Source organism: Bubalus kerabau, chromosome 18 (genome assembly GCF_029407905.1).
Source record: "Bubalus kerabau isolate K-KA32 ecotype Philippines breed swamp buffalo chromosome 18, PCC_UOA_SB_1v2, whole genome shotgun sequence".
NCBI lineage: Eukaryota > Metazoa > Chordata > Mammalia > Artiodactyla > Bovidae > Bubalus > Bubalus kerabau.
Genome location: NC_073641.1, coordinates 28,095,392 through 28,112,459, shown reverse-complemented (window position 1 = coordinate 28,112,459; position 17,068 = coordinate 28,095,392). Strand labels below are relative to the sequence as shown.

General features: G+C 37.7%; 1 protein-coding gene across 1 annotated transcript in view; it reads left to right on the top strand.

The window, feature by feature from the left end:
• The window catches only part of ITGA1 (integrin subunit alpha 1), a 172,425-nt gene that overhangs the window by 63,058 nt on the left and 92,299 nt on the right, over positions 1 to 17,068 (top strand). The window contains exons 2-6 of the mRNA XM_055554969.1: positions 1,660 to 1,780; positions 11,948 to 12,060; positions 14,480 to 14,568; positions 14,689 to 14,800; positions 15,709 to 15,836. Coding sequence (XP_055410944.1) covers positions 1,660 to 1,780; positions 11,948 to 12,060; positions 14,480 to 14,568; positions 14,689 to 14,800; positions 15,709 to 15,836 — 563 coding nt within the window. The remainder of the gene's footprint in view (positions 1 to 1,659; positions 1,781 to 11,947; positions 12,061 to 14,479; positions 14,569 to 14,688; positions 14,801 to 15,708; positions 15,837 to 17,068) is intronic.

Below are 17,068 nucleotides of genomic sequence, written 5' to 3'. Positions count from 1 at the left end.
TTACCAAAATTTGAAAGTTATAAATTAGAGCCTGGAATGAATTAGAGTCTGAATTTATGTTATATTTATGGAAGAGTATACAGTGAATAAGAAAGAAAATTTTTTCTGTTTACATGTAGCTGTAAAACACAAAAGAGTGAATTTAATCATCTCAATACACCTTATGATGCTGTGTGATTTTATAACAGCATATTCTTCGGGAAGAATTTTTAGTTACATCTAGGAGGGGAATACTTTGGAACTTTACAAGTATGCTTTAAAAACCAGTACCAAAGATGGAATTTGACACCATCCATTTGAGAGAATTTGGCACCACCCAGAAACCTGGCCTGCTGCAGTCCATGGGGTCGCAAAGAGTCAGGCGGGACTCAGCAACAGAACTGAAGAACCCTTTTAGGGCTTCCCAGGTGGTGCTAGTGGTAAAGAAATTGCCTACCAATGCAGGAGACATAGAGATGTGTGTTTGATCCCTGGGTCGAGAAGATCCCCTGGAGGAGGGCACTCCAGTATTCTTGCCTGGAAAATCCCACGGACAGAGGAGCCTGATGGGCTACATTCCATGGAGTCTCACAGGTCGGACACGTCTGGAGCGACTTTGCAATAGCAGTAGTAGAACCTTTTTAGAAAAGAACCTCACCAATAAAGGATTTCCATTATCTGAGCAAACAAACAAACAAAAAAAAAATTGAAGAGGTTTAACCTTCATTGACCCCACTCCAGTACCCTTGCCTGGAAAATCCAATGGACGGAGGAGCCTGGTAGGCTGCAGTCCATGGGGCCGCTAAGAGTCGGACACGACTGAGTGACTTCCCTTTCGCTTTTCACTTTCATGCATTGGAGAAGGAAATGGCAACTCACTTCAGTGTTCTTGCCTGGAGAATCCCAGGGACGGGGGAGCCTGGTGGGCTGCCGTCTATGGGGTCACACAGAGTTGGACACGACTGAAGTGACTTAGCAGCAGCAGCAGCAATCTTCATTGAATATGTAGTATGTACCAGGCATTGAGTAAACTCTTTAGATGAATCATCTAATTTAATCTCAACGTATTTAGCCTCTCCACCTGTGAGGCTATCACCACCAACATAATAAGGAGACCTCAGTGTACAAGCTTCCCCACCCTGCTTGATTCAGAAATGGAAGCAGAGCAAACCTCAAGCCTGCATAGGAGGCCATCTCTGGGTGGAAGCAGTCAGCTTGCCTTCCTTTTTGAAGCAGCAATGAAAAAGCTCCCTCTTTCGAGGCTTTAAATGGTGATGCTTATATCCTCTTTAGTCAAAAACGTGAAAATGAAGCTGTTTACATTTCATTAGTGGCCATGGTTTGATCTAGGGATAACTACTGGAAAACTATCTGTGACTGTGTTGGTCATATGAGTTTCTGCCAGCTCCTTCCCACACATTTTGAAATCTTTGGTTCTGGGAATGGTATAGATACTAAATTACTATGGAATGTGTTTGAATGTTAATACTTTAGGTTGATTTCCAGTCAGTAATACAGACCTTTGCAGACCTTTCTGGTTGTTCCCATTCTTTGAGCGTCATTGCTCTTTGTAATAAGCGCCAGCTTTGAATGGTAACCTCAAGAATGCCTTAATAATTCAAAACATAATGGAATCGTAGTTAACTCTATGTAACTGGATGTTTTTTTCCTCTCTTAAAGTTGTTCTACACTTCTGTGTGTCATTCAATGTTGATGTGAAAAACTCAATGACTTTCAGCGGCCCAGTGGAGGACATGTTTGGATATACTGTCCAACAATATGAAAACGAAGAAGGAAAATGGTAAGTCAATGGGTTTTCTTGTTGTTTAGTTTTCTTACAAGGTAATGGAAAATATGATTTGGTTACAGTTCGTTTTATGAATGAGACTTAGAATGAATCATTTATGGTAGGAAATGTAGTCTAATCATTTGGTAATAGAAATTGAAAAAGGAAAAAATTCTTGGCAATACTAAGAGCTGTGGTTAGTGATTCTGTTGAAACCTGGGTTGACTTCAAGGAAGGGCCTTATTCAAAATAGTCATTGTTTTGTTATTATGTTATTCTGGCAAGAGTTCTTTGTCCGCATTTTAGTCTAGCTGAAATGCAACAGGAGGTATATGGAAGCATGTGAGATGCTGTCTTGAGAGGATTAGTATCGCTTCCATAATATAACATGAGGCTTATATTTTTAGTTACTTACCTATTGAATTTAGTCTATTATTTATAATGAACCTCACTGAATTTTGTACACTTTTAAGCCACTTAATACTGGTTAAGTTCACTTTAGTATGATTTTTAAAAGCATATTTATCTTTTGAAAACTATACAAAATTAATATTAGAGCTCTTTTGCTTTGTAGTTAATATAATTTCACAATTTGTATGGAAACACAAAAAACTTCGAATAGCCAAAGCTATCTTGAGAAAGAAGAATGGAACTTTAGTGAGTTTTTTTAAGTGGAGCTTGTATAAAAGGGCTTACCTGCTGGTGCAGTTGGTAAAGAATTTGCCTACAATGTAGGAGACCTGGATTAGATCCCTGGATTAGGAAGATACCCTGGAGAAGGGAATGGCAACCCACTCCAGTACTCTTGCCTGGATAACTCCATGGACAGAGGAGCCTTGTAGGCTACGGTCCATGGGGTCACGAAAGTCAGACACAACTGAGTGACTTCACTTCTTCACTTCACCCAGTTCTGGGTAAATATTCAAAGGAATGAAAATCAAGATCTTGAAGAGATATCTGCATTCCCATATTCATTGCAGCATTATTCACAAAAAGCACAACTTGAAAGCTATTTAAATGTCCATTGACAGATGAATAGATTTTTTAAAATGTTTTGCATATATAGTAGAGTATTATTCTGCCTTAAATAAGAAGAAAATCTTTCTATTTAAGAAAATATGGATGAACCTGGAGGACATTTTACTAAGTGAAATAAGCCAGATGAAGGACAAATATGGCATGATCCCACTTACATGAGGAACCTAAAATAATCAACCTCATAAAAGCAGAGGACAGAATGGTGGTTACCAGGGGTTTGAACAAGGGCAAAACAGGAAAGCATTAATCAAAGGGTATAAGCTTCAGTTAAGCAAAATGAATAAGTCCTGGAGATTCACTATACAGCATAGCACCTATCGTTAACAGTCTGTGTTAGCTCCTCAGTCATGTCTGATTCTTTGCAACCTCATGCACTGTAGCCCACCAGGCACCTCACCTCTGTTCATGGGATTTTACAGGCAAGAATACTGGAATGGGTTGCCATTTCCTTCTCCAGATAGTTAACAATACTGTATTTTATACTTAAAATTTTGCTTAGAATGTAGATTTTTTTGTTAGGTGTTCTTATCACAAAATAATAGTAATAATAACTATTACTAGTAAAGAGGGCATGAGTAAACTTTTGGAAGTAACGGATATGTTTATGGTATAGATTGTGGTGATAGATTTACGGGTATATACTTATCCCCAAACCCATCAATTCGTTTACATTAAAGTGGTCATTTCATACTTCAACAAAGTTTGTTTTTAAAGTAACTCCCCTAGGGAAATATAGCTATTTGGGGAAAAATAGAACTCAAGTCTCCACTCACTATCTAGGGCTGTTACTCTTATTAGAGCTCTATTACAAAAGTAAAGGTTGATAATAACTATCTCCATAGTTTTAGACTTTACATTTTAATGTGAATGAAAGCTCATGAGCATTTGAACATATATATGGATATCAGATACTTTAATTCCATTCTGACATTCCATGCTTACAATGATTTTATGGAAAAGGTGTAAAAATCAGGGAAACAAACAGTGTGGCCAATTGAATTTAAAATTAAATGAACTACAAATATCTAAGCTTACTCCTTGGAAGAACAGTTATGACCAACCTAGACAGCATATTAAAAAGCAGAGACATTACTTTGCCAACAAAGGTCCATCTAGTCAAGGCTATAGTTTTTCCAGTAGTCATATATGGATGTGAGAGTTGGACTATAAAGAAAACTGAGCACCGAAGAATTGATGCTTTTGAACTGTGGTGTTGGAGAAGACTCTTGAGAGTCCCTTGGACTGCAAGGAGATCCAGCCAGTCCATCCTAAAGGAAATCAGTCCTGAATATTCATTGGAAGGGCTGATGCTGAAGCTGAAACTCCAGTCCTTTGGCCACCTGATGCGAAGAACTGACTCACTGGAAAAGACCCTGATGCTGGGAAAGATCGAAGGCGGGAGGAGAAAGGGACGACAGAGGATGAGATGGTTGGATGGCATCACCAACTCAATGGACATGCGTTTGAGTAAACTCTGGGAGTTGGTGATGGACAGGGAGGTCTGGTGTGCTGCAGTCCATGGGGTAACAAAGAGTTGGACATGACTGAACAACTGAACTAAATTCAACCGAAAAAATATCTAAATATTCAAATCTTTAAGGATGACATGATAGCAACATACCATTCTAAAAATATCCAGGCACTGGTCATGCAAAATAAATTTTAGTAATATGTTTGGATATTCTTAAGTGTTTATAAAATCAGATAGGATGCAGACATTTTAAGAAATGAACTATAAAATAACTGACATATTTGGGAGAACATGGATTTTGTTATTTTCTCCAGAGGTGGGCACCGGCATAAATCATATCTACTGGTCATGTTTGGAAACTTTGCAACCTCAGATTTTTTTAAAAAAATCATCCTTATCCATCTTACATCAAGTATGCCTAAGTTAGTTGTTGGTCCATAACACGTGCAGTCTGTATATTTGAAAAGCATTACTTTATATCTTTGGAAAGCATGAAAAACTAACAGAAAAGGCAGCCTATCTCCCTTCACCTTTCAGAAGTTTCCTGTGGAGTGTAACCTTTATATTTTTGGCTCAGAAACCACATGTTTTCTCAGTAGCAGAACACATTATACCTCTGATTAAATCCAGCCATTGTTTATTATGATTAGCCTGAGCTGGAGCATCCAAATAGTTGCACTGTGGTTTACAAAATGTCACAAAAAATACAATTGGTTTAATAGTTTTGCTTTGAAGAGAAGAAAAGCCAATGTGCTCAGCATTGCAGAAGCCTTCCAGAGTTAGTGGTAATCACTAGTATGGCAAGGTCTCAGACAGATGGGAAAAAATGAGATGTTGATATGGATTTTCCATTCTCAGTTGCTCTTTGCTTCCTTCCTTCCAGCATGTGCTCCCACTCCTTTGAGTGCTATCTAAACCAGGGGTCCCCAACCTTCTGGTAGGAACTGGGTCGCACAGCAGGAGACAATCAGTGGGTGAGCGGTGAGCCAGCAAAACTTCATCTGTATTTGTAGTCCCCCACGTTCCAGTTACTACCTGAGCTCCACCTCCTGTCAGATCAGCGTCATTAGATTCTCATAGGAGTGTGAACCCTGCTGTGAACTGTGGATCCAAGGGTTCTAGGTGGCAGCTCCTTATGAGAATCATACTGAAACCATCCCCTTACCACCACCCTGGTCTATGGAAAAATTGTCTCCCTTGAAACTGGTCCCTGGTGCCAAAAAGGTTGAAGACTGCTAAACTTCAGTTGGCCTGTCTTTTCAAAGTAGATTCTCATGATGAAAATACTTCCCTAGCCAATCCCCAACCCAATATATATGAAAATGTATTGGCTGCCTGCCTTTTTCCTAAAGGACCCTGCTTCGTGCCAGCTAAGGTTTACTAGTGGGCTCAGGTGACTGATTCTCTGTTTCCAAGCCTATTCAAGCTTGGGGTAAAAAGACGAACAGTTCTATAAAATTTTCTCTTATGGTTTTTAATATAAGATTTATTTTTAAATCTTAATAATATCTTTTGAAGTTAAAATTTCCTCTTTGCCAAACTTGTCATTTCTTTGGTTCACCTCATTTCTACCCACTGCCTTTCATGACCGAAAACACAGCAGCTCATGGGCCCACTGTATAACTTCATTCTCTAAGATGACCGAACACTTACTCTATTGTTGATTTTTTTTTTAATGGCTGGCAGGAGGTACTTGGTGCTCTGATAAAGACTTTGGCTTGGAGATCAAGAAAGAGTTAGATGAAAAGAAATAATGTAAATGTGAAACAATCTCCAGGAAACTATCTTTTAAAGAAGAAAAATATATACATATGAAACAGCAGTCCGAGGACAGCTACCTTTCAAATAAATATGAGAACAGTCATAATGACAAGAATGACTATTATGAATAGCAAACATTTCTCAGTTTATTAAATTTTATTATATTTGGAGCTTCTTCGTGGAGAAGAGGTGTTTCTCTCAATTTGATGATCTTTGAGTTTATCAGGTGTTTCTCTGACATGAGATCGAGAACATTCTTTAATCCTCTTAATCTTCAGACAAATCATTGCCATAATGTCATATAAAAAGCAGAAATTTAATATAAATTAAATTTAATGAGTTAAAGCCAACTTGCATTAAAATTTAAAGTTACAATGTCCATAGTTCATGAAACTGTGCTTTGGGTCTTCATACTGACCCTGTGTGTTTGAGTGAATATGACTGTTAACATCTTCATTTTCTAGACAGGAAACTGGGACTCAGAGAATGAATTGCCAAAGGTTTAACACAAGTGTGACAGGGCCAGGATGTGGAACCCAGCATTCTTCCTTAAGCCAGTTCTCTTCTGTAACAACAAGGATTCTCTGGAACCTTGACCCATGGAAATGCTTCCTGTGACACCTAAAGGCCTAGGTGGCATTCTGCTTAAGCAAAATATCCAGCCTCTAAAAAATTTTAAAAAAATCTTCACAATTAGGACCTTTTAGTTGGCCATATGAGTGACCAGGTCTTCCTTATTCACATTCTTACAGCATTTGATGCAGTCATAATGTATTCATTTAATACATATTTATTGAATGCCTATTTTCTACCTGGCACTGTTTCAGTCACTCAAGATATATGAGTGAATGAATAGATGAAAATTCCTGCTATTGTGGAGCTTACATTCTGCTGGGGAGGGACAAACAAAACATAAATAATAAACTAATAAGCAGGTAGATTGAATGTCAGAATGTGCTAAGTGCTATGAGAAAAAAATAGAGCAAGATAATGGGGCTTGAGAATGCTGAAGATTCCTGAAATTCCGTAAACTCTAGGCTGGTATTTTTCTAGGCTCTTGTCATTTATATGCAGCCTGGGAAAAGTGAGGCTTTCTTAGGATTAAGTGGTGAGATCTATGTTCTTTCCAGAGTGGCATGCTTGGTGTCAGAACAAATAGCTCCTAGAAAAATACACAAAATTGTTTTATGTCCTGTGTCCTGCTTACCCGTTCTGTATCACTGATCCTGACTCTCAAATTCCTTGTCTCAGTCCTGACCTATTGCTACACTCTACCACTTGATGAGTTCTCACACTCTAGTCTTGTCTTATCCAGAATACACAATAGGCCATGGCTCCAGTTGTTATATCAGGTTATTTCCACTTACCATCATACTCTAGGGGCTTTCTACTGCCCTAGAGTTCAAATATAAACTCCAGAACCTTCCCTTCAAAGTCCAGTTTCCTGCTGCAGGTTATGAGGAAGCTCTGGGCTGTGTTCCAGTCACCCCTACTTCCTCATCACCTTCCGCGTTCAGGCCTCATGCTCCTGTTTCCACACATTTGCCTGAGCTATCCATGACCACTCTTCCCTCCTGCCTTTGTTATTAACATGCTGATGGTTTAACTCCCCTACTGGAGTTTTTCTGTCTGCTCAAGCATCACTTTTCCTCCACATGGCCTCTCATCCTCCATTAGGCTAAACAAGGCTTCTTCGTGGCATGGTGGTCTCAGATTTCCAAAAAATGGTGAAATAGAGTCTGCAATATCTCCTAAGGCCTATCCTCAGAAGTCACAGTGTCATAACTGCTGCATTCTTTTTATCAAGCAAATCTCAATTTCAACAGGAGGAAAAATAGATTCTGCCTTAATGAAGGACAAAGAGAGACAAAATCACATCCCAAGATACACAAAATTCCAAACCATATACCACACTTACAAACCCTTGGATACTGTTATTGTACCATATCCAGGTTTCCTCCAGAATGAATTTAAACTCCCCTCAAACCCTGAATGGTTTGCTTGAGAAAAGAAGCCCAAGTTTATTAATATGGCCCTTCTCCTTCATTTTTAGCCAAGTTACTTAAAATGAAGTCTGCTCGACACTTACGGCTCCCATTCTTGATAGTCTTGCGTTCCCTGGTTTCTGTGATGTCACTGTTTTCGGGTTCTCTCTTTCTCTCTCTGATCGCTCCTACCGATTTTCTTCCTCTGTTTCTTAAAATCCTGTGTTACTTCCCCCTATATGTTAGCCTTCAGTGTCTTCTTGCCCCTCTAGTGAGTTGGTAGCATTTACTCTCAGGACCTCAGCCATGTTCCTGGCATGCTCATATATGTTCCATGTGGTTTCTGAGATGTTCCTCACAAGATTGGGCCCAGATGCCACAGAAGTAACCCTTATCAGTACACAATATTCTATGGAATGACCCTACATCTGTAAATTTGCTCCTCTGCTAAGTTTTAAGCCACCTAAAAAATGACGTTTTATCCATTTTGTATTCTGAGAGCCTGGCATTAATGTTAATGCTGAGCATGTAGAATGTTCTTTATAAACATTAATTAATCTATCTAGTTTCAACTTAAATACTTTCATAACACATCTACTACTTCTCTCCAAACTATTTTTAACTATAAAACTAGTTTAATAAATCACATTACAAAAGTTTTGGCAAATATTGGGGGGGAAATTCCCTAAAATCTAATCATAACTTCCTTAATATAATTTGTTTTTTGGTGTACTCCCTTTGAATCTGTGTTCTACATAGATAATGTTATTCCATCATCTGAAAATATATATAGTGATAATAAAAAACCCAACACTTAGCACATGCTATGAGCCACATACTGTTTTAAACATTTTATATATAGTAAATCATTTCATGCTTTGATGATTGTGTTAGGTAGCTACTCTTACTATTTCCATTTTACAGATGAAGGAACTAAGGCATAGAGAATAAAACTGGCTTGTCCTAAACCATACAGCTAAGTAAAGTGTAAAACCATGATTTGAACTCAGGAAGTCTAGCACCAAAGTTCATGCTATATTTTCTGGAGATTAAACTACTTAAGACATAGAGAGCACTTAGTTCAGTTAGTTAGTTCAGTCGCTCAGTCGAGTCCGACTCTTTGCGACCCCATGAATCGCAGTACGCCAGGCCTCCCTGTCCATCACCAACTCCCGGAGTTCACCCAGACTCACGTCCATCGAGTCAGTGATGCCATCCAGCCATCTCATCCTCTGTCGTCCCCTTCTCCTCCTGCCTACAATCCCTCCCAGCATCAGAGTCTTTTCCAATGAGTCAACTCTTCACATGAGGTGGCCAAAGTACTGGAGTTTCAGCTTTAGCATCATTCCCTCCAAAGAAATCCCAGGGCTGATCTCCTTCAGAATGGACTCGTTGGATCTCCTTGCAGTCCAAGGGACTCTCAAGAGTCTTCTCCAACACCACAGTTCAAAAGCATCAATTCTTTGGCACTCAGCCTTCTTCACAGTCCAACTCTCACATCCATACATGACCACTGGAAAAACCATAGCCTTGACTAGATGGACCTCTGTTGGCAAAGTAATGTCTCTGCTTTTGAATATGCTATCTAGGTTGGACATAACTTTCCTTCCAAGGAGTAAGTGTCTTTTAACTTCATGGCTGCAGTCACCATCTGCAGTGATTTTGGAGCCCAAAAAAATAAAGTCTGACACTGTTTCAACTGGTTCCCCGTCTATTTCCCATGAAATGATGGGACCAGATGCCATGATCTTCGTTTTCTGAATGTTGAGCTTTAAGCCAACTTTTTCACTCTCCTCTTTCACTTTCATCAAAAGGCTTTTTAGTTCCTCTTCACTTTCTGCCATAAGGGTGGTGTCATCTGCATATCTGAGGTGATTGATATTTCTCCTGGCAATCTTGATTCCAGCTTGTGCTTCTTCCAGTCCAGTGTTTCTCATGATGTACTCTGCATATAAGTTAAATAAGCAGGGTGACAATATACAGCCTTGACTGACTCTTTTTCCTATTTGGAACCAGTTTGCACTTAGAATGGTGTAAATTCTATAAATCCAGACTATTATTACCATTGCTTTTATGAGTACATTGAATATAATTTGGTATCTTTTGCTTTAAGTTGTCATAAGTTTTCAATAAATTAGGTAGGTTTTTATTTTAAATTAGATTATAATTTTTATCCTGCCATGCAGTCTTATTAACTATTATTCTTTTCATGACTGCACAATATTCTATGGAATAGCCCTACAGTAATTAATTAATCTTGCTGTTGATCATATTTCTTTTAATCTTTCATGGTTATATATACCCTATAAGCATTATCTTATGTATCAAGCTTGTTTCCCCTGATTTAGGTCATTTTTTAGGATAGATTCCCAGAAGTAAAAATTATGTATTAAAGGGTTTGAACATTTTTATGGTTATTTATGTATATCAGAAATGGCTTTGCAAAGGCATTATATCACAACCATGTTTTAGGGATTCTGTTCAACAATTCAATATTTACAATTGTTGTAAAACTCATTTCCATTAAAAATCCCTTCCCTTTTATATATGGCAAACTTTCAAATTTTGAAAAATTTAAAAAGGCATGCCCAATCCGCCTACAGCCCTTTACAACCTTTCAATTCTCCTTCAGATATTTTTTTCTCCACACTAAACCTCCCCAACTTTCCCTTGAGCATCTCTGGTCTGACAAAATTACCAGGCTCTGAACTGTCTAAGTCATAGCCTCCTAAATACATTCCATTGTGCCTATGTCTCTCTTAATTTGGAGATTCCAGACATGTCCCGACAGTGCAGAGCACAGAGGGGCTATCACTTTCCTTGACCAGGGCATCTGTTTCTAGCACTGCAGCCTAAGGTCACGTTAGCCTTGTTGGCTCTAAAATACACTATTGGCTCCTGTTTTCTCGCTGTCAACTAAATCTTCCATGACTTTTTCACATGAAGTTCTATTAAATCAGGTTTCTCACATTCTGTTCTGATGTAGATAATAGTACACAAGATAAGTGAAGTTATTTACATAGGTTCTTATTAAATTTTACTAGTTTAAATTTCTTGTTCCAGAATGTTAGGACACTTCTGAATGCCCACATAGGTATACTGATTTACTTGAAGAATACTTTTATGCTTTTTGTGTCTTCACTTCAGTCATTAACAAAGATATAGACTAAGTCAACCCCAAGTGCAGTCTTAGGGTACATAATTAGAGTCCTTTGGTTGCTGCTAATCAGTGTCTTGGATGTAGCTGTTTAGCCAGCAATGAATGAGCAGCTGTGGATCCCAACAAGTATTTTAACATTCAACTACATTCATCCATTGTATTACTGAAGATATTATAGGGGACCTTGTTAAATGGCTTTCACTAGCACTAAAATAAATCATGATTATACTTTTCCATTAATTATTGTTAGAATGTTTTCATATTTCTGTCTAAAAAAATAAGTTATTTTAACCTGTCTCATAACTATCTTTATTTTCTAAGTACTTACAAACTAAGCATATACTAACATTAAATCTGATGATCTAATGTTTATTTTTCCTGATTTCTCTGTGAAATAATCAGTTCCCCTTGAGAAAAAGTCATTTATACTTCCATGTGTGTTTTATAAACTAACACAGCAGCAGGCTTAACCAATAATTATGCTTTCATCCCCCAAATAAAAAATATATTAAAGTAACATGATACAAGAAAATAAAATATTCTCAAGTCTCTCTCCTAAGTATTTGATTGTTTTTTTTTTTTTATTAAATCAATCTGCAATTTGGAGAAGACACTCTGCTTATTTTAAATAACATTAAATTACTGAGGATGACTATTCTAATTATGTCTATGGAGCTACTGTCAGTCATCTTAGAACTAATCATACAGTAACAAAAATAAATGTTTCTCATTAGTCAAAAATGTTAATTGACTCTTTTAACTTCCAGGGTGCTTATTGGGTCTCCTTTAGTTGGCCAACCCAAGAACAGAACTGGAGATGTCTATAAGTGTCCAGTTGGGCGAAGTGAATCATTACCTTGCATAAAGTTGGATCTCCCAGGTACGTAAAGTCAAAATATTAAAGTCTAATCCTAAACTATGCCCAGCATTCACACTGAAAGTACATTTCAACCAACTCAAGAAAATACCAGAAGTCATCTATAAAAATTCTTCAGTTTTTATCATTCACATATTTTTATTCCTTCTGCCTTCATTTGCTTCAGAAATTCATCATAGAATAGCCATAGACTGAGAAGGTCTTACTAGTTCTGTAACTTTTAACTGCCTCCATTGTCCAGAATCCTTTGTAAACTCAGCAGTAACACAAAAGAAATTTTCTAAATAAACCTATTCATCACATTTACTCCACAAAATTTAACTTAGTATTTTTTTAAAGAAAATAGCACACAAGGAAATTGTAATAGAGAAATTTAATTTTTTAAAAAAGAGAGTAGCACAAGGTAAATTTGTATTGAAATATACGTATTTGATAGAAATATCATAGTTAGAACATGACTAGAAAATTCCTGCTAGAGCTGTGTAGGAATTAGAACCCTGTCTGTTCTGTACAGTATTAAGTGCCTTGGAAATGACTCAACCTCTGCAGGTTTTCTTAAGATACTGTATTTTTCAGTTTTTTTCAAATTCCTGCTTGTTCGTTATGAACTTTTTTTTTAATATTCAAGACCATAGCTTTAATAGCTGCTTTAATATCCTCACTTGATAATTCCAACATCTGGAATATCTCAATGTCACTTTCCATTTATTACCTTTCTCTTGGAGTTAGGTTACGTTTTCCTGTTTCTTCTTATGTTTAGTGACTTTGGATTGTATCCTGGATTAAACTTTTGAATTATAAGTGTGGAGATTCTAGATCTTGTTATGTGTCTTTGGAAAGTCTTAACTTTTTGTTTTAGCAGGCAGTTTACTTGGCTGAAGTCAATTTCCGAACAGCAGTGGGAAGCCCTTAAAATCTCTACTCAATTCTTCTAATTTTTTAGCTGGGCTGTGTGACGTTTACTCTGCACATGTACAATTCAGGTCATTTAGGTATTTGGAAAATGTATCTGTGTATATTGAAACTCTCCTTTTGTGGCTTCCTTTCCAAAATACTTCCCCTTCACTTGACATTACTGTCACTGCCCCATTCTCCATCCTCTGTTCCTTTTAGACAGGAAGACTGTGCGTCCTATTTGAGGTTTAGCCACTGGCTCAGGCCTTCCCTTGGGGAAAACAAACAAACACAAAAACAGGAAACTCATCTAGTGCTGATCTCCTCTTACGGGTATAGACTCTTCCAGTTTCTGCCTGGTTTGCATTGTTTTCCAATGCCTTTGGATGATTGTTCCTTTTTTTTTTTTTTCCTTTTCCTAAAGTTTATAGTTGTTGTTTACAAAAGGGTTGTTCTGATAGAAGCTACTTCTCTGTTATTGGAAACTGAAATAGAGTTTCAACAGTAACATGAAGACTGGCTACGTTAAGAACAATAGGAAAGTTTCTGCTATAGTTCCTAACATCCCAGGAATGCTTGACCCCTAGTATTAAAACCTCTAATCCAGATTATTCAAAACCAGTTCCAGGTGCTTTCAAAGCAAACCAGACTGGATTCCTAGACAAAGGCAGTGTTCAGACTAGGAGGTCACTGTGACCATTCAGGAATCAATCTCTGCCTCCATTTCCCATGTAAACTTACAGTAAGAAAAAATTATAGGCATGAACAGTGAGACGAGTCTTTCTCGAACTTGAGTTTTGCCACTTTTAAATATTCTAACACTCTGCTAAACTGGGTTTAGAAGTTTTTGCCTTTCCTATCTAATCTTTTTTTTTTTTTCCTTTTTTAATGTGAGCGGAACATCTTTTTGCCCAGGTTTGCATGCTTTAGGGCCCAATGTTCTTATTTGTAATGTCAAATGGAGTCGCTTCAGTGTGTCTTATCCAAACATCCTGACCACTGCTCTAATCTTGCTTTGGTTTTCTTTGTAACCCTGTTAATGTCCCTGTGATGATGAATATAATGGTTAAAATCTTGTGTTTGAGTTTTCTTTTCTGGTCTTCTACCCATTTTCCTTCTTCTTGCCAGAAATCGTTTTGTCATTGGTCATTTTTAACATGTAGATATAACATATAAGATGAGTGTGTAAATTTACTTTGTGTCTACATTATGAGACTAAATATTTTATTTTAATTAGCAAAAAATATGTGAAAGGCTGTCCCGTGTTCTGATTGCCCTGATAGTCGTGCATTCTTTTACAGTTCAGCAAAAGTATTTGAGACAGTGATCCAGACAAAGCTTCTGAGACAAAAGCCAGTTTTCTGCCTTCGCTTGTTTATTATACTCCTTAATAATACTTCGAAGATTATTTAGTTGAACCAAAAGAAGAATGTCCTATGATATGAACAAAGCAAACAGAAGGTTTTTATGAGAAGACACTTAGTTTTATTTTGTTTTCCACTCTCATAAAAGTTTCTTCTATTTTTAGTTAATACATCAATTCCCAATGTCACGGAAGTAAAGGAGAACATGACATTTGGATCAACTTTAGTCACCAACCCAAAAGGAGGGTTTCTGGTAAGAAAAGGAAGAGTAATGATGGTTAATGAACTAGGAATTCTGTGATCATAAATCTTCATAAAAATCTGTTATGTAATTTTTAATCTAATGGTTTTAATTTTTTAAATTTTTTAAAAGGCATGTGGGCCCTTGTATGCCTATCGATGTGGACATTTGCATTACACAACTGGAATCTGTTCTGATGTCAGCCCCACATTTCAAGTCGTGAACTCCATTGCCCCTGTACAAGGTACAGATTTTATGCAGTGTTTTTGCAATGTTTAAAAAGCGTAAGCAATGGATGAGATACATGTATACACAGGAGCATACCAAAAAGCTTGAAGTATTTTCTTGGCTACCAGCATTACCAATTTAGGTAAATGTTTGCTTTGCCAATATATAACCAAACCTCACTGCTATTTTTGGAACTGATATTAGTGTAAGTAACCTTTACAGAGTCATATTTAATCATCAGAGCTAAAGCTGTCACATTCTTTTTATTTAAAGGGTGAATTTCTTTGAGGAAGATAAACTCATTTGAAATACACATGGAATGAGAACTGTATACAGAATTAATATTGAAAAAATTTCCAAAGATAACTCATACAGTGTTAATTAAAATTAAGTAGAGATGTATTTTACTTGATGTGAATCCCAAACCAATTGTTACTGAATGCAGTGAATATTTATCACCTTTACTTTTTATTTAAAAGACTCTTTTTTTTCTGGTTTTAAGAGTAATGTGTCCATTTTGTAGAACATCATCTTTTTTAAAAAAGATTTATTTATGTGTTTATTTATTCATTTTTGGCTGTGTTGGGTCTTCATTGCTGCATGTGGGCTTTCTCTAGCTGTGGCGCGTGGGATGACTCCCTAGTTGTGGTGGGTGGGCTCTAGGCGGGCAAGCTTCCAGTAGCTGCAGCATGTGGGCTCAGTAGTTTTGGCTCATTGGCTTAGCTGCTCTGTGGCGTGTGGGATCTTCCCGACCAGGGATCGAACCTGTCCCCTGCATTGCAAGGCAGATTCTTAACCCCTGGACCACCAGGGAAGCCCTGAAGAACATCATCTTTTAAAATGAGCTTCTTTCAACCATGAAACCATTTCATATTCCTCTAAAGATAGATGCCAAATTTGCATGATTGACTCTTTTTCTTGCAGAATGTAGCACTCAGCTAGACATAGTCATCGTGCTGGATGGTTCTAACAGCATTTACCCCTGGGAAAGTGTTACAGCTTTTTTAAATGATCTTCTTAAAAGAATGGATATTGGTCCTAAACAGACACAGGTATGTGACTTCATGTTTTGATTTCTGTTGTCCTCAAGATACATATGCAGAGATTTTTAATAAGATTATATTCAGAATACAAAGTCATCAATAAAGCTAAAATTCAGGATTTTTTATTCCATATAAAATTGCCTGCTCTGACATACCTGAATTTGAACTGCTGATCACAGCTCTCCCCTCTCTTACCACATTCCCAACAATGAGCTTTCTCCCTTCCACTTGTTTTATCCATCCTGTTTTATCTTCTTACCCATCGTTTCTTTCCAAAAACTAATGACAGTCTTGGAGTATTTTTGTGTTAGTCGCTAAGTTGTGTCTGACTCTTTTGTGACCCTATGGACTGTAACCTGCCAGGCTCCTCTGTCCATGGAGTTCTCCTGGCAAGAATATTGGAGAGGGTAGCCATTTCCTTCTCCAGGGGATTTTCCTGACCCAGGGATTCAACCTAGGTCTTTTGCATTGCAGGCAGATTCTTTACCCCCTCTGAGCCACCAGGGGCCCTTGGGGAAAAAATGGAGTATTTTTAAAATCTGTAGTATTTTGGGGTCATCTGAATATTTAATTTTACTTTTACATTTATCTATTACACTGTAAAAATTTTATTTCTTTGTAGCTATTTGTGGAAATTAGTGCAGCTGTGACGTGTTTGAAGTTGCTCCACAACTTTAGGAAGAAAACCTACAAGGCTGTTTTAGAGGAATAATCACTGCTTCAGTGAGGATTGGTGTCTGCAACTCAGTTTTGTAAACAGCTAACAATCAATTGCTTATATGCTCAAGGAACTCTGCTGCAGTTCTGATGTTTCCATCTATGAGAGCTATAATTAATTTTACATTTCAGTAGTAAGAGTCCCAATAGAAGAGCTGTTCTGTCCAGCACCATTTGAATTCCAGCCTGCCAGTGTGGCCTTCGTGGAGTTATATGCCTCTCTGGGAGGGAACAGTGGCTCCATTCAGAGGAATGAGGCTGAACCCTGGGGTCCAGATGCTACCAGTGAATGGAAGGGACAGAAACTTGCTGAGAAGAGTCAGGTCACATATCCTTGGTTCCAGGACCGCAGTCCACAAAGAGAAAGGTTTCAGAATGCAGCCCTGTGCACTGAGTCATTTGTAGCACCTTCAGATTTCACTCAGGGGAACCTGCTTCCTACTGAGGGAGGAGCTACTTAGGTTGCTGAGTTTTTATGTCATGTTTTGCTTGCATCGTTCATGGTGGAGTTTAGCCAGACTCAT